General features: G+C 50.1%; 1 protein-coding gene across 3 annotated transcripts in view; it reads right to left on the bottom strand.

The window, feature by feature from the left end:
- Window positions 1-3,743: 3,743 nt before the first annotated feature.
- HOMER2 (homer scaffold protein 2) overlaps window positions 3,744-23,121 on the bottom strand; it is an 86,611-nt gene continuing 67,233 nt past the window's right edge. For all 3 annotated transcript variants that reach the window (XM_034667820.1, XM_034667821.1, XM_034667819.1), the window contains 6 exons: window positions 15,078-15,170; window positions 10,674-10,780; window positions 8,327-8,483; window positions 6,287-6,397; window positions 5,644-5,724; window positions 3,744-4,572 (listed from right to left, as the gene is read on the bottom strand). In XM_034667820.1, coding sequence (XP_034523711.1) covers window positions 4,384-4,572; window positions 5,644-5,724; window positions 6,287-6,397; window positions 8,327-8,483; window positions 10,674-10,780; window positions 15,078-15,170 — 738 coding nt within the window. In that variant the 3' untranslated portion in view covers window positions 3,744-4,383. The remainder of the gene's footprint in view (window positions 4,573-5,643; window positions 5,725-6,286; window positions 6,398-8,326; window positions 8,484-10,673; window positions 10,781-15,077; window positions 15,171-23,121) is intronic.

Below are 23,121 nucleotides of genomic sequence, written 5' to 3'. Positions count from 1 at the left end.
AAATTATTACCAAAGTCACCTTCTCGCCTGGCTGGTGTTTAAAGAGGAAAAGCCCAGATCCTTGAGACAGGTGTATGGAAAAGACATGTAAAGAACATACATTTCCATACAGGCTTCCCTCTCCGTGATGCCACCCCCCCCCAAATATATGATGTTTCTTTTACAGAAACCATGTACTCAGAATGAGGCTCCTTTCAAACCATGCGTATCATTTAAAAAATATATATATGGACATTGGTTTGCAAGCTTCTAGTTTAAATTGTCAGCGCTTCAAAAATTCAGTGACGTCTCAAGGACGTAAAAGAGTCATAACTTCGAGAAGGACCAATGGCACAAACAACACACTTTCAGTGATGAGCGAAGAGCGCCGCTGTCTCCATCTTAAAGAGCAGCCTCTTTCGAACGCCTGTGCTGAAGTCCCATCATGGCTGTCCTCCTTCTAAGGGTGCCCCTGGCGACGCAGGAGGTGCCCCAGGACGGCCCCTGGCATGCCCCATGGCTGGCTCTCATCCAACATTGCCCCTGACTTCTAGAGAGAAGCAGTGCTTTGGAATGGGCAGATGGCAGAGTTTCCAGGGAGCACCCGAGCCATACTCTGTTCTACCTCTGACTCAAGGCTTCGCGCCAAATACAGGACCTACCCGTCGGGCACCACCGTCCTCAAGGCGGAGCTCGTGGGCTGCCCGCGTCTGGAGACGTCCACGGGGAGCCTGCAGCCTGGAGACCAACTGCCCACCTGGACAGTCCTCCTGGGGGTCAAGTCAGGTCCCACTCAACCTGCTCTAACCACGAGGTGGGCCTGCTCCTTCCCCAGGGCTGGGTCTGATCTGGGCAGGGGCTGGGCAGTGGTCAGACAACCTCCCAGACAGAAGTCGGCTTTCCACTCTGCCATCTCAGGGCTCCCCACCTGTTTTGGGCAAATCGCTCTACCGCCACTAAAGCAAGGCATCAACGAAGAACTAGCAACATCCGTGTTTCATAGATCTGGCCTCCCAGAGCATGGACATCATTTAATCCAGCACGCTCTCAGAAAGATCCTGCAAAGCCAGAGTCATTCAAAAATGGAACTTACTGTCTGTAATGACCATAAATGTAACTCTAGTTCTCTCATTTAGAAATCATCACTTGCTGTGGAGATACATTAAAATAATGTAACCGCAACGTGCTCTCATCAGGATCCCAGAGAACTTCTTCCTTGGCACACAAAGGTCACAAAGGGAGAGCAGTGGCATGGCTCCCAGAAAGACCCCAGACCAAGGTCCGGCAGAGAAGGATGGGGAGCCGACGAGGCTGCTGGGTGACGGGCGTGTCGCTGACTCGGCTTCCCGTCTGCAAAATGGGGAGTGACTCTGCCCAACGCTCTCACCACCTGAGCTCTAGCGTGACAGCACATGAGACTGTGGGACTGATGGGCCACCCAAGCTCCAGGTCTCTGTGGGTGCTGGCTCTCTCTCCTTCAAGGCATGACCACACTGTCCCAACCTGTCACTTAGGGGGTTATAGTCTCTGGCCACTAGGAAGACTTCTCCCCTCATCCCTCTCGATTTTGTGATGCACCCATTTGGATCTTTACTTAGAAGGAAAATTACTATTATTTTTCAAGATGTATTTATTTGAGAGAGAGAGTGTGTGACAGCGCCCGCCAGCAGGGTGAGAGGCAGAGGGAGAAGCAGACTCCCGCTGAGTAGGCAGCCTGACGTGGGGCTCGATCCCGGACCCTGAGATCATGACCTGAGCCGAAATCAAGTTGGCTGCCTAAATGACAGAGCCACCCGGGCACCCCAGAAGGAAAATTATTTTTAAGGCCCATTATGATGAAGGGGTTCCACGGTTCACCTCACCTCCTTTAGGCCCCAGGTTTCACAGATGCAGGAACAAAGCTAATCCCTGTTCAGGCGGCCAGCCCAGGACATGTCAACATCAGGAGACATGACCTGGCAAGGAAACGCGGCCCTGTTCTAGATGGTCTGGCTGGCGGGTGCACGAGTGCCAGGCGGACGTGCTGCCTGCACTCGGCTTCAGTGCGGGTAACCGAAGGACATGAGTGCAGCTAGATGTCCCCGCGAGCGAGGGCACCAATGTGGCTCAGGCAGAAAGCGGGGTGAATTCAGCGGGTCATTTTCATTACGTGGAGCCCACCCTCACAGTGCCAGGGGCTGTCGGACAGGGCAGTCTCTCCATGGACCCTCCAGGGTGCCCCCGGGCCATCTTTTTTAAAATTAAGTCAATGAGGAAGCATTAAGATCTTCAGAGAAAAGCAGAAGGAAGTGAAAGGCCAGCACTTTCCTACAGCTGTGGTGCTGTCCCCGCTGAACCCAACCTCCCTTAGGGGAGCCCCTCCTGCTCTTGGCTCCTGGGCTGTAACACTCGAGACCGCACTGCGGATCCTACCACCTGGCAAGGTGCTGGCCAAAATCTCCAGGGACGGGTGAACAGGGATCACGGGTCTTGACCGCAGAGGGACACAGGAGCCCACCACAGTCACAGCGCTAGCCCTGCCATGTTTCCCACCGCTACTGCTGCAAAACGCACAAAGACCTTTAGCAACTCTATCTTCCTATGAATACACCACCTGAGCGCGCTCCAGCCAGTCAAGACGGTTCCTTCCAGATCCGTAAGTCACCCAACAGACGGGGGTGGCAGGCATCAGAAGACCCAAGCTGAGGTTTTGGAATCCCAGCGTGTACTGCTCCCAGGCAGCCCCAGACCCCGTCTGCTGACAGGTGGTCTGACCTGGCCTGAGAAGAACCCCCTTGAGCCACTGCTGGGCCCTGGGGCTGAGTCATGGCCAGCCCAGCTCTCTGGTCTCTGGACCAGTAGGGAGCTGCTCCCAACTGCCCTGAGAGCTATCTGGGGGACTCTGGGGAAAGGACGGACCAGCAGCACCCTATCTCAAGTCACCGAGAGCGCTGACCACTCTTTCCACTTTGTCTGCCATGGGCTCAAGCAGAGCTGCCCCCCTCAGCCTGCAGGTCTCCCCCGAGGTGCCCTGGTGCTCCAGATGACCGGCCTTCCCTCCCTCATCTCAACAAGAGCTCTCTGCTCAGAGACATGGTCTCAATAGCAGGATTTGTAGCCTCCTCAGGCTGTTTTATTGTTCATCCAAATTCACCAGAGGGAAATTCTAGAAGCTCTTTTTAGAAAGAGATGTTCTCTGGGTGGTTCTCAAAGCAGCAAAGAGGGGTAAGGAGGCACCAAAGCCTCTACCACCCCAAAAGGCATTTGGAAATGCCTGGGGCCAGGGATTCAAACCATCTTGCCACATGCAGGCGTCCAGACGTTCCCTGGCCCCACTCAGAAACTCAGTAAGAGAGGAGAGCTTTATGGCTCTGGTCCTTCCCTTACCAGGAACGGAGAGAGGGCAGAGGCAGAGCTCAACTGTCGCTAAGGCCACGGCTCAGTCAGTCTGAGCAGACTCTCCCTCGTGGGCTTGTATGATTTCTTTCTTAGTTGTCCTGTCCCAACACAGGGTCCTATCCTAGATCCCCACCCTAGAGAAGAAGGGTTGTCCCAGTTCAAAGGCACCCAGGGGCAGAGCACCAGGGATGGGCTAGTGAGTGGCCTCAGACCAGCTCCTGCTGCCTCCATTGCCACCAGCCCAGACCCGGGGGCCCTGGAGTCCATCCAGAAGCTTGACCACACACAATCACTCGGATTCCTTTCCAGTGCAGCAAGATGAGGGACTGTTCAACAGGGTCCGACGGACTCTGCTGGGGGTTGATTAAAACACTAAGTGCTGTTTATATGTTTAATTGAACAAATATTTATTAAGCACTTTATTAAGCACCTACTTCGTGCCAGGCACTGTGCCAGGCACCCTCACTGCGCAGCAATCTGCTCAGAAATTAAAACCCAGGAAAGGAACGTTGTCGCAACCCTACAAACTGGAGGTGGGAGGAAGGGGGTAGAGTGGATGCGGGAGATCCCCGTGCGCCCACCAGAGACCTGTTTTCTTTCTCAGGACGAGTCTCTACTAAGTAGCTGCTTGAAAGCATCTTGGTTCTGACCGAGGGGGCAGCTGTCCCCCCTCAACGCCCCGTGCCCCCCGCACTGGTGCCTGGAGGACGTTCAAATACTCTCATCACTCTTCAGAAAAAGGAGGTGTAAAGGGTGTTCGTATCTGGATTAGAAAACACTTTGTCCAGTTGGTGTGGTTGCAACAGCCCTTGAGAAAGACACAAACACCCCTGCCCTGACCGCGTAAACGTGTAAGCAGGGCCTGGCGCGGGGCTCCTGAGCCAGCGGCTTCCCGGGTCCGCAGCCTGGCCAGGCCAGGGAGGCAAGAGTGACGGCCCCACCGGCGCGCCAACGCGACAACCTGCACCCACGCGGACAGAGGTGACACCACCGGGAGGACGCCCCCGCCCCGTCCCCCCACCGCCCCTAGTTGTCGGCCCCCAGCTTGGAGAGGCCCCGGCGGAAGTCGTGCAGGTCGTCGATCTTCCCGTCCAGCACATCCAGGAAGCTCTTCAGCTCCACCTTCAGGTGGCGCTGGCGGTACTTACTCTCCTCAATGTCGGTCTTTAGGGACCGCACCTTGTCCTCCAGGTTCTGATTGTCTCTCTCTGCCGCCTGAAGCAAGACAAACGAGAGCAGGGCCTGGAGCAGAGCCAAGGGGCCCGCCCGCCAAGACCCGCGACAGTCCAGCTGTCCCCTCTCCCGGGCCTGCGTCCTTAGACCTGCGAAGCCCCCACAGGTCTGCAACGTGGGAAACGTCAGTGCAGAACGTGGGGCGTCCTGGGGCGTCCCCCTCTCCTGCCTGTTCTCTGGCCCAGGTGCTAACAGGAAGAGCGCATCACCCACCTCTGGCCTGATAAAGGATGGCTTGACAGAATGCAGAGCTCGGGTCCTGCCTTGGGGAGTCTAATTAAAGGGGTCCTTGCACAAAGTGCCCGGCAGAGAAAGTCTGCAGGCCCAGCCGAAGGGATTTTCGTCCCAGAAGGGCCCACAGAGGCCACATGGGAGTTCCATTCTCGGAGAGAGAAATGGGACAAACGGGGCAGTGACTTGTTTCCCTGGTTCTACGGAGAGGCTGAGGCCTCCCTGGCCTCAGGGAGGCAGGATGGGCCGCGGCAGTCTGGGCTCCCGGATCAGGGGGCCAGTCAAGCTCCTCCCAAGGGCAGGGTGGCTGTGAGTCCGTGAACCAGGCACGGGGCTGCGCTCCTCACATCGGTGTGATAAGCAGTGTCTAATCCTGGGGTCGTACACCTGAGCAAAGCGCTCCTGAGGTAGGAGGAGGTGAAAGAGGATGTGATCAGGAATCTGAGGCCAGTGAGGGGCGCTGCCCAAGGTCGCATCCAAGGTTACTGCCTGGGACGTGGCAAGGTGGACTGGCTCTGGGTCTTATGCTCTCTGCCCTCCCCTCACCGCCCTGAGGCTCTGTGGAGACCCTACGGGAAGACACAGTCCCTGCACTACGGCTATGCACATATGCCACAGAAGTGGAGGAACCACAGGCAAACACTGCTGAGTCTGACCCCAGGGGCCAGAGACGGCATCGGGCGCCCGGTTACCGCGGGCTTCTCATGACCAGAACGTCACTCTCCTTCACCAGGGGAGCTGTGACGGGGAGGCCCCAGAGAAACGAGTAATACACAGACGCCGTCTGGTTGGAGCCAAGGCGGATGCAGCCCTCACCCTTACCTCTAACTTCTCAGAGACGTATTCACACTCCGACATGAGCTGAGGTATGATTTCACTTTGTTTGCGGAGGTCTTTCAACTCCTACAGGGGACGGAAATTTGAAAGTCAGATAAAACGCCTCCTTGAAAACCCAGGGTCCGTGTGCACGTTTAGCGGAACAGCTCTTGGCGTCCGTACCGTCCTCGACAGTAACCAAGGTGGCAGAGTTAATATTCAGCACACGGGTCATTCTGAGGGCTGAGTGTGCTACGCGCATTATCACATGACCACCACAAAGAGACAGGGATTCTTAGCATCCTCATCTTCTAGATAGGGAAACTGAGGCTGGAAGGTTTGGTGCTTTGCCCACGGTCTCCGGCGTCTGTGCACTTAGCTGTCCTGCTCCCTCCCTCCCCCCAGAACACAAATGCCTGCATGGCGGGGGCTCTTGCTGCATTAACCGGGACAGCACAACACCACTTGGGACGACAGATCACCAATAACCGTTTCCAACTGTTTCGTCAATGTCCGGCTCCCCCTCGGGTCCGAGCCTTGGTGCAGCTCTCAGCTGGCCCCGTGCTGACGTTCAGGCAGCTGCCCCCCCGCCCCCTGACTCCTGCCGCTGTGTCCTGGGCACACAAGGCCTGCGGGCGCCTCTACTCACCGTCTCCTTCTCCTGCAGTTCCAACTCCAGCTCCTCGATTCTCCTCTTCAGCTGCGTATTCCTCTCCTTCTCTCTGTCTATCTCGCTACACTGCTCTTCCAGCTCGTCAATCTATAACAGACACCGCGGGCCGAAGCGGGGAGGCTCGTTTACTCGGACATGAAGCAAAAGGTCACCACAGCTGTCTGCGCTGTCTTTTACAATGAACCGCGAACTAACCCACTTACACTTTGTTCCTTGTGGCTGCGAACAGACCCCGTGGGGCTCCCCTGGGGGGCTGTCCACCCTGCCTAACGCCAGCAGAGCCACGGCAGTCACGAAACCTGGCCATGGGATGCGCTGGGCCTCCGGTGTGCCCTCACTGCTTACGGGACAGGAACAGCAGGTTTGAAGGATTTGTCTCAAGTAGGGGCCAGATGTCCCATGAATCTATCTGCTTTTCCCCATAATGATTTTTTACGTCAGTTGATCATGTCCTGAATTATTCTATTTCATCTCAAAGGTTTAAGACAGCAGGGAAGAGAAGCGATCAACGCTGTGGGACAGTGGCCACCACCAAATGAGACGCAATGACATTTCAAACATCTTAAACCAGGGTGACCTTTCCTTACTGACGCACGTAGGAAGGGCCTGGCCTGTGAGCGAGCCTCCTCCTGGAGAGCTGAGAGGTGCAGACTGAACTGGCAAGTCCCCAGAGCTCGTTCTTCTCCCCTTCCCAGGCCCGACCCCTCAAAAGGGGCTCAAAGCCCTCAGCCTTGGCCTTGCCGTCTGACGATGAGTGTTTCCCAGCGGCCAGAGTGTGTGTGCAGAGTGCACGGTGGAAGGGAACCACCAGTAACACGAAAGCACCGCAATGATGGGGTCCCACAAGCAAGCGGCAGTCCTTGAGGGGAAGGGCCCTGGGCGGTCACGATGACACTTTTAGAGGCGGCTGCACACCAGCCCCCAGGGTTTGGACCCCAGCCACAGAGCCGCCCGGGACTCCACCAACTTCTACGTTGTGCCCTGGAAGTCGAGTTCCCGGGGCTTCCCGTTCAGGGAAGAAGATGCTCCTCGCAGGCGGCGAAGTCTGCGGCGTGGACTTCCCCTCCCCCCCCATTACACGCTCACAGAGGGAGAGACCAGCGCTCTGCTCAGAAAGAGAAGGACGGGGCGATCGATCTCGCTGGCAGACAGATCGGCCAGGCCCCGGCAGGGAGCGCGCAGAGTCAGCGCTTGGCCTGGTGCCCTCACGGTCAGCACTCGAGGCATTGAAATGAAAAAATGACACGAGGCCGTTTCATGCACCATCTGTAGCAGAGTAAGATGGGCAAACAGGGGAGTGGCCTCCGGCTGCTCTGTTCAGGCTGGCAGGCAGGTGACAAACGGGGGGCCAGGAAGAGTGAATACCGTCTCAGGGAGATGGGTCCCCCTGAAATCCTGCACTGGCACAGCAACCGCTGTCCACGGCCTGCCGGATAAACGGGCTGAGCATCAAAACACGGCCACACAGAGACCCCAGGGTCTCAACTGGGGATTTTCTGGCCACCCCACAACTACCTCATCGACTCAGCCCCAACCACAAAGAGTATGAGTGACTCACTACAGGGAAGGCTGCCGATGACCTGCTGGGAGGTCGAGGTCAGCCATCAGCGGCCACTCAGCTCACACTTGCGGCACCCATAGTCCTTTGCCCACTTCCCAAATCACATGCTTAGACGAAAGTAGGGTTTCTGAGTGAGCGCTCCTGTTTCCTGAATCTATCTTCCTCGATTACCCTCTGGACCCTTTGCTCTACCGAAGGTCAACGAACCACAGAACATGCCAAGGGAGGGCCACCCACAGCCAGCGTCAGAGGGACAAGGCTGAAGTCTCCCGTGTGTCCATCTCCTTTGCAACAGCAGCTGTGACACCCGGCTCACTCACGTGTGTTCCTACTAGGAAAAGTGGGGAGGTGGGGGGTTCAAAGGGGAGCGACCGCGCGTCTTCCTCCCGCCACGGGGAGGGGGGGCAAGTGAGGGCAGCGGGGAGAGAGAAGCAGAACGGGACCCCGTCTCGCACCTTGTTCCGGAGCCGGTCGTTCTCGTCGCGGCAGATGGAGAACTGCCTCTTCCACTGCTCCACGCTGGCGGCCGACTCCTGCAGCGCCGCGGTCAGCCGGGCGTTGCTCTCACGCAGGGTCTGCAGCTCCATCTCCCATTTCTTCACGTTGGCGGCACTGCGGGCGGGCCCAGGCGGTGACCGGGACGCCGGGGGCCACCCACCCCGCTCTACCCCACCCGCCACCCTCCCCGCCTCTGGGGGGCCAAACTGCGGCCCCTCCGCGGGCCAGCCACGAGGATCAGGTGCCAAGAAGGGCAGGGGCCTCTCTTGTGCCAACAGGTCATCTTATCGGGCGATTTTCTTAAAGAATCACTTTAGGAAAGAACAAAACTCCTGGAGAAGGGGGAGCCAGAGCTAAGAAGGACGCCGCAGGGTGTGCAGAGGACCCCCCTCTCCCTACCGAGCCCCCGCCCCAGAACCCTCTGTCCCATCCCTTCCTGAAGCGAGTCCCAAGGACACAGGCTCTGACATGGGCCTCCGAGAGTCTCACGGATGCTGCAGCCCCGTTCGGCCACCCCCGACACCCCAGGACCCCGGGTATGACAAGCAGCCCGGCTCCAGGGGATAACCTGGGTCCCCTCCAGGCCTGCAGAGGAATCCAGAGCCAATGACCAGAGGGCAGAGGGGACAGCGACAGCATATGTGAGGGGGCCCTGGCTGACCCTGCATCACCGCTGGGGCAAGGGAGGACCCCAGGTCTGCAGGACCAAAACAACCTCGCATTTGTCTTTCATCCTATGTGCTCCACAAAGAAGGAGTTTCAAGAAACAAACTGGAATCAGGCTCCCCTCAGGGGCTGTTGGCTTTCATGGTCCTTCTGTCTCCTGGCTTTGCAGTCCACACGTGCCTCGAGGCCAGTGCTGCGCAGGACACGTGGGACCCAGAGGACACGCAGGATGCGCCCCGCTGAACGAGTCCAGCTTCTAATCAACCCTGCCTGGCTCAAGTCACTTCTGTCTCGAAAGGCCTTTTTTTAGTGTGGGAGTGTGTGGGGGGGTAAGTAAATAGGACTGTGTCTCAATAATCTGTGTTATCTTCCACCCCACAGCCTCAAGGACGTAAGAACGTGACTAGAAATACAGGCTTTCAGTTTCAAGCACCACAGGCAAAAAAAAAGGTAAAATGGAATCCGATTAATCTCAGAGCCGATGGCTGAGAATTTAAGCTTATTTAGGGAAATGGCTCCACACCCATTCCTATAATTCATTTGTTCATTAAGTTGGAATTTAAAAACCTTTCTTTTTTGGGGTGAAACGTTTTCATCCAAGCAACATCTTGTGTGTTAAACAACCAAAAGAGTGAAAAGCAGGCAGGATGGTGGAGAAACTGACTAGCCATGTGACCTTAGGTAAGGGCCCACTTTACCACCTGGGACTCAGTTTCCTCATCTGTAAAATGGAGTTAATGTGACCCAGGTTTTTAATGGGGCAAGTCTGGGGGGAGCAGCTTCTCAGCCACAGAAAGGCTGGCGGAAGCTGGCCAAACCCCTGCCTGGGGTGGGGGGAGGATGATTCCCAAGGACAACAGCTCCGGCATGTTCACGGGGCCAGCCCAGCCGTTGGGAAATGGGCCACACTCCCAAGACAGGAAACCATATGCACTGCCTGTGTAGTCATTAAAAATTAAAATCATGTTGATATTATTATGGGGATTGTGTTAAATTTATACATCAATTTAGGGGAAATGAATTCTTTTTAAAATATGAAGGTATTTCTACCACCTCCCAATAGAATTTATCTATTTGTTAAATTATTCATTTATGGTCCTCAAAATAATTTTAAAACTTTCTTCACAGAGATACTGTGCCCTTTAGGTTTTCTGTATTTTATGTTTCTAGTTCATGTAACTGATGGTTCCAGGTCATATTGTAAAGGAAATCTCTTCTTCAAATACATATTGTATGTGTGATTTTTGTGAGAGGTTATATTAGTTTTAATAGTTAGGTTTTTATAGGTTTTTCTTGGATGTTTGAGACTCAGTCTTATTCTATACAAATAAATGATACATTTGGTTCCTCAAAAAAACAAAACAAAACACAAGCACAGAGACACGTCTCTCTCTGTCACACATACACACCTCTTTCACGTGCTCTGTACTCTCGCACACACGCAGGCAGACACACACTCCTGGTCTGGACAGCCAGACAGAGAACAGCCATGAAGCCAGCTGGCCTTCCTTTGGCCGGGAGACAAGACCAGACACTCTGAGCAGGACCCAGTCTCCTCGTGAAACCCCGCCAGGCGGGAAAGGCCACGGGAGGCCCTGACCTTGGAGAAAATGCCATCTGGATTTTAAACACCCTTACCTCTGTGTCAAGGCGATCTTCAGCTTGTCATTCTCAGACTTGAGGTGTGTGTCAGCAGGACCCACGTGAGAGGCCTTCTCATCGTCTGTCCCGTTGACGCTGGACGCCTGAGTGGAAGACAGGGTTTCACACCCAGATTCCTGGCCAAAGTGAGTTACCTTCACACATTATTGCTCATAGTAGCAGGAAATCAGGCAGAATGAGAAAGTGTGTTCGTGAGTGGGGGAGAACCAACTCATCAGGCCAGAATGCGGCAAAGACCGGCACGAAAGGCTATTAATCACTAAATTCTACCTCTGAAACTTAATTAAAAAAAAAAAAAAAGAACCAAGGAAAAGGCCCGGGGGAGTCCAGGGGAAGCTAAGTCTGTGAAGGTGACTGACGAGCGCACCCGGCGCCCTGGCTCCGTCCTGTTACTCAGCTTTACAGATAATCCTGACCAGTCTGCATACCCGGTCCCCCTTACCCAGCCACGGAGGAGAGCGGGAGCCGGGGCTTACAACAGGGAACGAGAAAGACTGAATGAGGAGAAGAGAAAAAGTACTGGAAGCGGGGACAGCTTACAGCCCCTGGGACCACAGACAGAGCAAGACTCACAAAACAGCCAGGAATCAGACATGGATGTGCGCACGGCCTCTGCGGCTCGTTGGCATTGTTATGAATATTCTGAAATATTTTCTGTAATAAGTCATGCCACAGGGAGGTGAAGTCTCATCTGCTCTTGGATAGGATCTTAAATCTTATTTAGGCTCCACTGAGCATTAAGGCAAAGGAGGGAACCATGAAGGGAATGATGCATACATTTGACTAATGTTAAATTTCTGCACTGTAAAAAAAAAAAATGCCATAAACAAAATTAAAAATGCACAAAAACCTGGGGAAAATATCTGCTGCTGAGCATTTGCATATATGAAAAACAAGATGTTAGTACCTTTTCTTTACTGAAAAACTCTTAAGAGGCCTTGTCTTTCAGAGCCACACGCGGACACATTTATGGATGAAATGATAAGATGTTTGAGATTTGCTTTAAAATTTAGGGGGAAGGGGACAGAGGCATAGATGAAACAATTGATCATAAATTCCTAATTGTTAAAGCTGATCTGTGTGTCCCATGGAGGTTCATTATACACTTCTGCCTAGCTTTGAATATGTTAAAAAATACCCATCTTAAAAAATAAAATTCTTAGAAATCAACACAAAAGGGGACTGCCTGGTGGCTCAGTCAGTTAAGCGTCTGCCTTCAATTCAGGTCATGATTTCAGGGGGTCCTGGGATCCAGCCCTGCGACAAGCTCCCTGTTCAGCGGGGAGTCTGCCTCTCCCTCTCTCTCTGCCCCTCCGCCCACTCCTATCCCAGCTTGTGCTCACACTCTCTTTCTCTCTCTCTCAAATAAATAAAATCTTAAAAAAAAAAAAGAAATCAACACAAAAAGATGAACACTTTAATTTTTTGAAAAAAGGAAAAAAACACAATTGACATTTACAGAAGAAGAAATGGATAGAATCAACAGTCACAAAAAATATTTAATCTCACTGGTAAAGAAACACAAAATGAAAAAAGCCCACAGAATACATTTTTCTTCTGTCAAGTCAACAAAGCTTAGTTGGTGAGTGTGGGAGGAAAAAAATCGCTCTCAGTCACTGCTGGTGGGAGTTAAAATCATACATTTCTGTAGGCTAAGTCTGCAGTATTTATCAAAAGCTTTAACATGTCCCTACCTTTTAACCCAATACTTGCACTTCAAGAATTTATCCTGCAGAAATGACCAAATGCCCAGAGATGTGCAAGGACGTTGATCACAGTGTCATTTATATTAATGAAAATTAGAAACCACGTCAATATCCCGAAGGGTAGGTTAATGGAATAAGTTGCAATAGAGACAAATACTAGCCATTAAGGTAGTTTTGAAAAAGGGCTATTTGAAAACACAGGGGAATGATCATGAAATATAAAGTAAAAAGACTAAAAAGAACGATATAAAAATATACTAGAAAAGTGTATCAGGAAGATACACACCAAAACACGAACAACGTCTTTGTGTGTTGAGAAAGCAGGCCGTTCTTACTCTCTTCTTTAGAGCACGGCATTGTTTTGATTTCTGCAGTAAATACGTATTGCTTTTACATTCAGGATAAGACCCATATAAAATGTTTAAGATCTTCAAATATTTGGAAAACTTGGCCAAAGTGCTCATTCCCTAAGATATTCAGGAAAGCAAGCAACTGTACGATTTCTAATAAAAATGCAAAGAAAAATGTACAATGATCTCTACATCTGGGGAAACATCAGGAAGATAAATTAAAAACTTATGCTTGGAGACAAAAAAACTGATATATAATTAATATATATATATATGTAAAACCGCACTTTATGGGTATAGTTGATTTTTTGGGGGGGTGCCTGGTTGGTTCAGTCAGTTAAGCGTTCGACTCTTGATTTTGGCTCAGGTCATGATCTCGGGGTCATGAGATGGAACCCCACGTCAGGCTCCATGCTCAGCAGGGAGCCTGCTTGAGATTCTCCCTCTTCCTCTGCCCCTCCCTCCATGCCCACACTCTTTCTCTCAAATGGCTAAATAAATCTTTAAAAAAATAAAAATAAATAAAATACTTCTTTGGGTAAAACAAACATTAAAACAGAAACCTTACATAAAGAACTCCTGATTATTGACGTTTAAAGGTATTTCTATAATATGTGGTATTCAGAAAAAGACTGCATATTAGAAACTCTTTAGATTATGGACCATTTCCAGTGTCCAGTTTTATAGGTCCTCAGCGATTACTCAGTATGGTCATTAGTATATGAAATTAACAGTATCGCTTAGATTATATTAAAGATTCTTTAGAAAGATTCAGGAAAGTTCCTGTCCACCTGAAGTCTAATACACATCCATAAATTCACACAGGGCATCTTTTATATGATAAGCCAGGACAAGAGCTGGGAAATGCATGGTCCTCAGGGCCAGCCATAGCGGCGGAAAAACCCAGAGCCCTCTGCTCTGCAGCACTGACATGCAGAGCGTGCTCCCGCCTCGGGTTCAGAGATGGGGAGCGTTCTCCTTCTCTGCGGTCTCCACTGGCTCCCTTCTCATAGCTGGGTGCATTTCCCAAGACTCTAGCTTTGCCCTCCTCTCCCCACTGCTGCTGCTGCTTTTTTTTTAAACATTTTACTTCTTTAAGAAGCAGGCTCCCCGCGAAACAGAAAGCCCAATGCAGGACTCGATCCCAGGACCCTGAGATCATGACCTGAGCCGAAGGCAGATGCTTAACCAACTGAGCCGCCCAGGCATCCCCCCACTGCTTCTTGGTACACCCAAGGCTTCCGCTATTATTTCTTCAAAGTGGTTGGTCAAGTCAAAAATGTCAATCTTGACAGCTCAAGATGCCCAGTCTCCTGGTTGTCTTCCTCCAAGCTGTCCCCAGCATCCATCCCTTCCTCTTTACCCCTGTGGCTGCGTCCTCGCCAATCTACCTGCTGTCTGTGGCTCCCTGACTTCCTCACCACCTACAAGAAACCCTCATGTCAATTCCAGAGAAATAGTCATGCAACACCTCCAATGTCTGCCCAAACTACCCAACAACAATTAACTAAATAAAAATTAATAAACTAGTAATGAAGAATTCTAGGTCTTCTGCAGAATTTCCAAGGGCATCTTTAATTCCTCCCACAGCGCACCTCGCTCCCAGCCAGGCAAACTCCCGGCCGTCTTGCTGCTACACCGTGCTTACTCCTAACCCCGAACCTTCCCCGCGATGTCTCCTCCTCCCTGCCTCTCTGCCCAGAACCTTACCACTCGATCAAGCCTTCCGCCCACCACTACGTACACCAAACCTGACATCAAGAATCCAGGTGTTTTTCCTTTGGGTTAAAATTGATCCCTTTTGGTCAATCAGCACACTTTTAAGTAGAAAGAATACTCAATTTCTGGCAAAGCTGTATTTCCTTTGTTAAACCAGAGCTGCTGGATACCATCGCCCAGCCGACTTTGTTAAAACACAGAGACGGGTTCAACAGCACCAGCCAAGTTTTCTGTCTTGTGGGCGCGAGGTACCCGTATTTGTCAATTCACATCCTTCCTGCAGACACACCTCCCAGCACGGAGGGAAACACACTGCCTTGTCTCTGGTATTGAAACATAGGGACAAAGAGCGCCTCTCAGCAGCCAGGGGCATGCAGGAATTCTAATCGCATCCACTGCTTTCTGTCAAAAACACATCAGCACATCTGGAAAATTCAAGAGTCTCATACAGACATGTCATACCCACCTCAGTGGGGCAGGCTAACAGAAAAGCCTTCGAAATGCCCTCCTGCTAGAAGCCCCAAATTTCTCGTCAAAAGTGACAATGAACAAAGAGCCCCAATTACTGATCATGCTCAGACTGACTTTGTGGACACATTACTTACTTGGGAATGGTCACTCGAGGTCTCGATTTTCTCCTGGGACTTGTCTCTGGCTAGTCTGGCAGCTTCTTTTACCTCCTGGAATTTCTCTGCAAACTGAACACATGTGAACGAGAGTTACTGAGGCTGTTCTCAACCTCACACATGGCTGGTCTTGAGCGTCCACCTTCGTAAGTCCACAAGCTCTGCATAAATCCAGAAAAACAATTTTATTTGAGATTAAAAAGAAATGACCATAAGGAATGCTTCCTCCAGTAAACTACCAGCCCAGGTCAGATCTGAATCTTTTTTTTTTTTTAAAGATTTATTTATTTGAGAGAGAGAGAGAGAACGAGTGCACACGCACAAGGGGGAGAGGCAGAAGGAGAGAGAATCTTAAGCAGACTCCCCGCTGAGCACAGAGCCTGACACGGGGATCGATCCCAGGACCCTGAGATCACGACCTGAGCTGAAACCAAGAGTGGGCTCCTTAACTGACTGAGCCACCCAGGAGCCCTTGAGCTGAATCCTTTCTAAGCTGCTGAAGCTGGTTGAATGATGAAGTATGAAAAACAAACACGTTCAGTGAACAGTAACTCGTAGAAATGCAAGAACATTAGTGTATCTGTACCGCAGAAGGGATCCACGAGAAACTTCGTCATCTCTATGGAAAGATCCAAGAACTCCTACAATATGACGGAAACCAACAAGACCCCAAAAGTTGGAGAGAAGGAACTGTTCTAGATTTTAAAAGCTGAAGATATAAAATAGCAAAACGCAAAACAGCAAAGGGCAACATGTAGCCTACGACCATATCCTGTGCTGAACAGACCATCTGTAAAAGACTTCTGGGGGGGCAACTGGGGCACCTGGGTGGCTTAGTCGGTTGAGCATCTGGCTCTTGGTTTTGGCTCAGGTCAGGATCTCAGGGTCGTGGGATCGAGCCCTGCCTCTGGCTCTGTGTTTAGTGCGGAGTCGGCTTCAGATGCTCTCTCCCTCTGCCCCTCCCTACGCAGACATGCTTCCTCCTCCCCCCTCAAATGAATAAATAAAATCTTGAAAAAAAGAAATGCCAATGATGTCATGGTCATGAGGGAAAATGTCATTATTTTTTTAGAGATAGATACTGAAATGTCTTGATGTCTGTGATGTACTTGAAAGTACTTCAACAACAATAAAATAGATGAAGAACGTAGTGAATGTTAACAAGCGTTAAGTCTAGTGATATGCATCTGGGTGTTTATTATATGGCGCTCTCCACTTTTAAAAAACTGTTTTTAATATTTTCATTATTTAAAAAAATTCGTCAAATGCGTGGGCAATCAAATCCATCACTGGCTTATCGACACTGACAAGGCAACTGATTTTAATTAGCAAATACGTTGTTGGAGCAGAGAACATTCTGGGATGGATGACGCTGGAGTTACAAAGCAAGAGAGAGCTAAATGCACTTGCGGAGGAACAAACACACAGAGCTGGCAAGGTGCAAGGCTCCCGGCAATTCTATGGCTTTTCCTGAGAACGCATTAATGTCAGAACGCGGGCTACCCTCTGGGTATCTTCACGACACAGGCGACCATGGTCTGCTCTGGGAAACCTCGCCAGAAGACAGACACTGGTGAACAAAGCGCCCCGGCTGGAGCAGAAAAGGCCAGCCCCTCTGCTCCGGCCCGTGTTGCTCCTGCATGACCATAAATAAAGCCAGACCCACGGGGCTGGTATTTCACCATCCATCCCACAGCTGTCGGAGGAAAATCACATTACGTGTTAACACATGGGAGGTCCGGCAGGGATGGCCAGAGCCCCTCCCCACCCTGCTGCCTTTTAGCGGCCCTTAAAGTGAACATGTCATGTCAGAAACTCCTCGATGGCAGGCTTTCTTCTCGGCATCCTCACCAACACCTGCAGGAAGCAGGCACAAATCAGTTTGTTCGGTGAATGAAGGAACTCTGGGTTTCAGACCCACACCCCCCGCCCCCCGCCACTGAGACACAAATCATGTCAAAGGCCCAGGTCTAGTCCAAGAACAGAGCAGCTCTTCTTTTCCAGACAAATGAGAAAGCGCTCGCTGAGGAGTTGTGGTTCGGTGTCCGGGAGCATTCTGCCCCATCTTTCTGCTTTCTAAGCTTACCTCTCCGGATCCCCCCAGGAACGAGGCAGGGCATCCCTCGGAACATGGACACTATCCCAGAAGAGGTTTTGTGCAGGCACCGTAATGGCCTGTCAATCTTATTAAGACGTTAAAAGATTGGATTTTTAAAGGTCTTATTTCCAATGTTTTTGTGCCCAGTATCAATTAAAAGTCAAATGTGATTTGAAGAAAACTGTTAACAGACACCCTTGCTAACCGAGTCTCCACCATGCTGTACTCAGTAAGGTGAGGGATGTCTCTTTCCCTGCAAGCATCTCAATGCTTTGCCAGGCTACCCAACCAAAAGTGCTCCCTTTCTCACAGATCCTTCTTGTCCCTGTCGGGGTCCCTCTCTCTCATGGGTCTTGTTTAAAGTTGCTTTTAAACTAGATTGGAAATGTCATCAACCAGGGTCACACTCATTCAGTCAATAAACGTGGTCCCAGCACCACTCGCTCCCTGAGCCGGGCCGTGCACAAAACTGGTGCCGAGGCGAGAACACCGTGCAGCTATCAGATACTGCTCTGCCTCCAGGAGGCCAAGAGTTGAACAGCTGAAGAGCACTGGCAACCAAGTCAGTACGCACAACTCTGCCGGGCTTTGACAGAGCAAGTCACTTCTGGACAGAGCTCGGGGCCTCCGTTCCCTCCGTCTCCTTCTTCACCCTGAACGTCCCTGCCCGGTGAAGATCTTAGTGCTACTCTTAGAGACTCTCAGCCTAGGGCATAAACCTTCAGCTCTAATGGCCTCTTCCTTCTTTGCCCCCGGACACCCCCTTGTGGCCCTACAGGTCCTGCCTTGGGTAGGCATACTTACCACCCTCCTCCCCTGGACCCTCAGGACCACCACATCTATATGTTAACAAGTTTAATGGCTTCTGAACACATGTTCTCTTGTCGGCTCCTCACTGCCATTCTGTAGGACGGGGATTCTCATCTATGGCTTCCAGATGAGAAAGTGCAGCCTTAGAGAGGTTGGTCAAGCCCACGGCGACACAGCTAATAAATGGTAAACCTGAACTTAGGCCCAGATCTGTCTTCCACATATCCGGTTACCTTCTTGTGCCAACAAGGATGCCAAGTTGCTAAGTATTTAGATTAGATTTTCTATTTGCAAAGAGAAGCCCCATTACCTTATAATGTAAAAGAGAACTGTACTCGCTCCCTCATTTTTACTTTTCAAAGCTTCAACTAAAAACAGGCCATGGGGACCTTTAAGGCCAAGACAAGGCCTGAGGCATAGAATACCAGCTCTGGAGTGGGAGACCTGATTAGTTCCAATTCCTCTCCCCAGCTCCATCAGTAACCGTCCTTCTCAGTGATAAAAGGGAGACTGCGAACAGCTGTCACACGTACATCTAAACACACGTCCCCACGGGACTGCAAAGCGATGGTGTCATTACCAGTAATAACAGCCTGGAACATCTCAGCAAAGGGAAAAGGACACATATTCTTGGCTCACAGGGACAAGAAGAGAAGAGCGGCCAGAATGCCTGGTCTCACTATGCACGCACACCCACCCTCCGGTGCTCAGTCTACAAATGGGGAACAGGTGGGTCTCATAACCCCCAACGTCACACAGGCCGCCGGACACCAACCCTGGACACTACAGTGTCCTAAGACTTGCCTGCTTAATGGCAAGCTTAGGTAAGCTGCTCAACTCTGACCCTTATCAGCCTTTCAAATGCAGGCCAATGAGCCACACTGAGCCCTGGCCTCCTCAACTATACAACGGAGGCAATAATATACCTCTGTGGACCACTGGAGAAGATGGGGCTTTGCTGGGTGGGTGGCACAGGTTCAACAAAGGGAACTGTGGCATCTCTGGCCTTCGTTTGATTCGTTTCCTCAAGTAAAATAAAAGCGAAAGCGTGGAAATCACAACCTTTAGTAAGAGAGAGCCATAAAAGGGTGAATTCATCCAGAAACAGGAACTAGTTACAGCTATGTGCCAGGGGCTGTGCGGGGGACACCGAAATCCTTAAGAAAGATTTGGTTTCTGTCCCCAGGGAAACTCTGAGTTTGTAGAGGGGTTGGTTTTACATTTAAATGGGTGAGAATCAAAAAGAAAATTTCAAAAACTAAGCTTAAAATGTAACGAAGTAGGATAAACCCTATCAGATAGATTTCAAACAATCATTCTAAAGGATGTGCTATCAGCAGACGCACAATGGAAACAGACCCTGTCATTTATATCAACGTTAGCTACGTTAGCAAACAGAGGACAAGGAGTTTAAATACCACAAACGAGGAGCATGACACATTTTCAATGAGGTAAAGGGTTAAGTATGTTTTTTAAAAGTCTGGATGCAAACAGAATTGAACGTTTGTCAAACTTCTGCTTGAAGGGTGAGAGGTTAATTATCTAAACTTGGAAGAAATAAAAGAAAAATCACAGGAGTGACAGACTTGGTGGCACAACAGTTTAAAGCTTTCGAACAGAAAAGGGAAAAGACACGAAATCAGAAGGGAAATGACCACCTGGGGTGGGGGGAGATCTCCATAGCTAGGCTGGTACCACAGAAAAAGGGCCATTATCTTTAGCAGAGAAAGAGTTTGTGCACACGGAAAGTGAACATATGAAAAACCCAACAGATAAATGGCAAAATTCATTAAACACACACACACACACACACACACACACACACAAAGTAAGGAACTGATAAAAAGGATTGTTCAGTCCCGCTGGAAATGCAAATCAAAATAATGAGGTACTATTCTTTGCTTGCTAAATTAGCAAACATTAAATACAATTAGAATACCCAGTGTGGGCAAGATATTTCCAGGCCATTGTGTGGTGGTGTAGCCCCACCAAGAAGCAATTTGGAAACGTGGATCCTCAGTGAAAAAAGCATTCATACCCACTGACCTAGTGATATCACTTCTGGGAAACGAGTCTATGAAAAAAATTGAGAGCACGGAAAAAAAAACAAAGGCTTCAATACAAAAATGCTAACGCTAGCATTATCTGCGATGATGGAAGGCTAGCAGCAACCAAGGGGCATCAGAGGATTGTCCTTAGGTGGAAAATCCCCTGACTCCAAGTCTTCAATCTTCTAATCTTCCCCTTTATTCTAAGAATAAACGTCTGCGAATTTAGAAAGGGTCGCTTAGAAAAAATTATTTTTTAAACCTATAGTCTTATCACCCAGCGATACACACGGACCACATACACTTCCAATAGTTTCCTATCTGTGTATGTCCAGCCATTACACATATTTTTTTAAAGATTGTATTTATTCAGAGAGAGAGAGAGAGAGAACATGAGCGGGGGGATGTGCAGAGGGAGAGAGAGAATCCCAAGCAGTGTCTGCACTGAACGCGGAGCCCAACGTGGGGCTCGATCTCACAACCTTGAAATTATGACTGAGACAAAATCAAGAGTCAGACGCTCAATGGACCGAGCCACCCAAGAGCCCCATTACACATATCTCGTTTCAAAAATAAAATGTTATACCTCATTTTATAGCTACTTCCGAAACCAACAGTATGACATTAATATTTCCATGCAATGACATGACCTTCTATTACAGGGTCTGAGTTGCCGTGCAGTAAACCACCCTGAAGGACATACTGGGGATTACTTCACCCAAATTCTTATTGCGGGACATCTGGATGGTGTTTTGGGGGTTTTTTTTTTTTTTTTTTTTTGCTTTTTTGTTACAAATGATGCTGCAGGGAAAATTCTTACAGCTAAATCTGTGCTCAATTATAATTATTTCCTTAGAATAGATGCCAATAAATGAAACCAACAGATCAAAGGATATTCAAAGCATACAGATTTCTGAAATGTATGCCAAATTCTCATGTCTTTACTTATTAGGATCATTTTCTACAGTTTTTAAACCTGCAGTAATAATCTGTAAAAAAAAAAAACACACAAAATTAGAATCATCATCATTTTCATCATTATCATGCTAGAAAATGAAAGACTCTTGTTTTATTTGTGGCTGTTTTTTGGCTTAACAAAATCCCAAATTTGACTGCAGCAGGAAACTTCCTAGGTGGGAGAGAATGAGAACCAGTCTAAGCTGGTCATGGCAACCTAATTCTCACTCTGTTCCCCTCCTCCACCCCTCATCCCCCCATGGGAAGGTGGCCCAGGGACCCAAGACTGACTGTTGGACCCAAGGAGAAGTCTGCCAAGAGAGCTCACAGGAAAGTTGCTGTGGTACCACCCTTCTGCCTTCTCCCTCTTGCCATGAACGCAGATGTGATGGACAGAGCTTGAGAAGCCATCTTGGCACCATGAGGAAAAGGCCAACAAAAGAAACAAATGTGCAGAACCCTCACACACAACATCATGGGGCCACCGTATCAATGCTGGCAATGGCCTGCCTCAGGACTTCTGTTTTGTATGAAAAGAATAACCATTTGTTTCAGTGCTGTGATTCTTGCAGCCCAAAGCATTCTCACTACAACATATCAAAAGAATGATTACTATCCCCCACTTTAAAACAATGGCCCTTAAATCAGAAAGGTAGAAGACAGAGCAATGTTCTTACAACTGCATGGACTTGATGAGGTGAACTTAAGGATGCAAATTTGAATTACAGATGAAATCATTCAAATGGGTCAACAGCAAAGACCGTGTGTGTGTGTGTGTGTGAGAGAGAGAGAGAGAGAGAGAGAGAGAGAGAGAGAATGAGGGTTTAGATGGATCAATCACAGAGCACAAGCAACCCCATCCTGGTTCACCCCCCCCCCTTCTGGGGCAGGATGTGCCTCCTTCTGTCTGTGGTAAGTGACATGGAGCCAAACTCGGGACAGGGACATTGCAAGGTCAGCTGCCGGAAAGAACCTTTACTCTAACCCCTGGCTCACTCCTACATTCGGTCGTCTTTCCTTTTGTCTCTTTTCAGCAGCTCTTCCTTTCAGCAGCCTGTGTAAGCGCCTTTCAGGGGTCTTTGGGAGGCTGAGGTACCCCGTCCTCTCCAGTGGGTGGACAGACAAGTCCCAGTTTACCTCTGGGAACACACAGCTGCTATTATTTTGGGAAAGCCTGTCTCAAGAGCAGAAAGTGTCCCTGCAGTACTTTTGAGACTGTGGTGTGAAGGGGCCCTTATAACGGGAACAGCGGAGACCAAGGTATCTATTTTCCTTCTGGGGGGTAGAGAGAGACGTGTGTATGAAGTGTTCTTAAATGAAAATAGCCCCGCTGGCGTTCTTCTAGCCTAGTTACAGGGTATCATTACCGAGCCCTCTTTCAGGACCGTGGGTGGCTGCTCTGTGGAGTCAGGAATATGCAGCCACGGCTGTCCCCTCAGCCACATGCCTCGGGAGCCCTCGGCCGGGTTCCTAATTGCCACTTGTCGAGACTGCCAGCCTGGCTTGACGGTAATTTATCAGTGTGCGGCTAACCGCTCCCTTCACAGGGAAGCGGAAAAAGTTGACTCGAAGCATTTCGAACAAAGGAGACATCTGATAAACCTTTGTGACAATGGCAGGTCACAGCCACAGCTTGGGGCCGAGCCACCAGCGGCGACAGAGGGACTCGGGAAGACAGGGCCCCTCCTCCTTAATGACAGGACATTTTCTCCTGCCTGGGAAAAATGAGGAGTGGCCTTGCGGGGAGGCAGGCAAGGCTTGAGGTCTCCCCGGGTCTCAGAGGCACAAGGAAGTGAACTTTAACAATTTGCTCTGATTTTTGTTTTGAGTCCTTCCTTCTTTCGAGTCTTTTCATTAAAAATGTTCCCCGTTTATGTTTCCTAGCTCCTCTGACTCCTCCAAAGACTGAAGAAATTCTTCCAGGCCACTCAGAGTGATTCTGTCAGAACGTCTGGGCTTCGGGAAGACCTGGAGCCTCGGGCGGGGTCAGGGGCAGGCGACCTCACAGCCTGTTGGGGCCCTGCCTCCGATGGGAGCCTCTACATTTCCACAGGCTTCCCTAGAGGTGTGAGGACACCAGCTGGTGTGGGGAGGGGACATGGGGGCCTNT

The sequence above is a fragment of the Ailuropoda melanoleuca genome, chromosome 9 (genome assembly GCF_002007445.2).
Source record: "Ailuropoda melanoleuca isolate Jingjing chromosome 9, ASM200744v2, whole genome shotgun sequence".
NCBI lineage: Eukaryota > Metazoa > Chordata > Mammalia > Carnivora > Ursidae > Ailuropoda > Ailuropoda melanoleuca.
The sequence above is the reverse complement of the archived record's forward strand: the minus strand, read 5'-3'. Positions and strand labels throughout refer to the sequence as shown.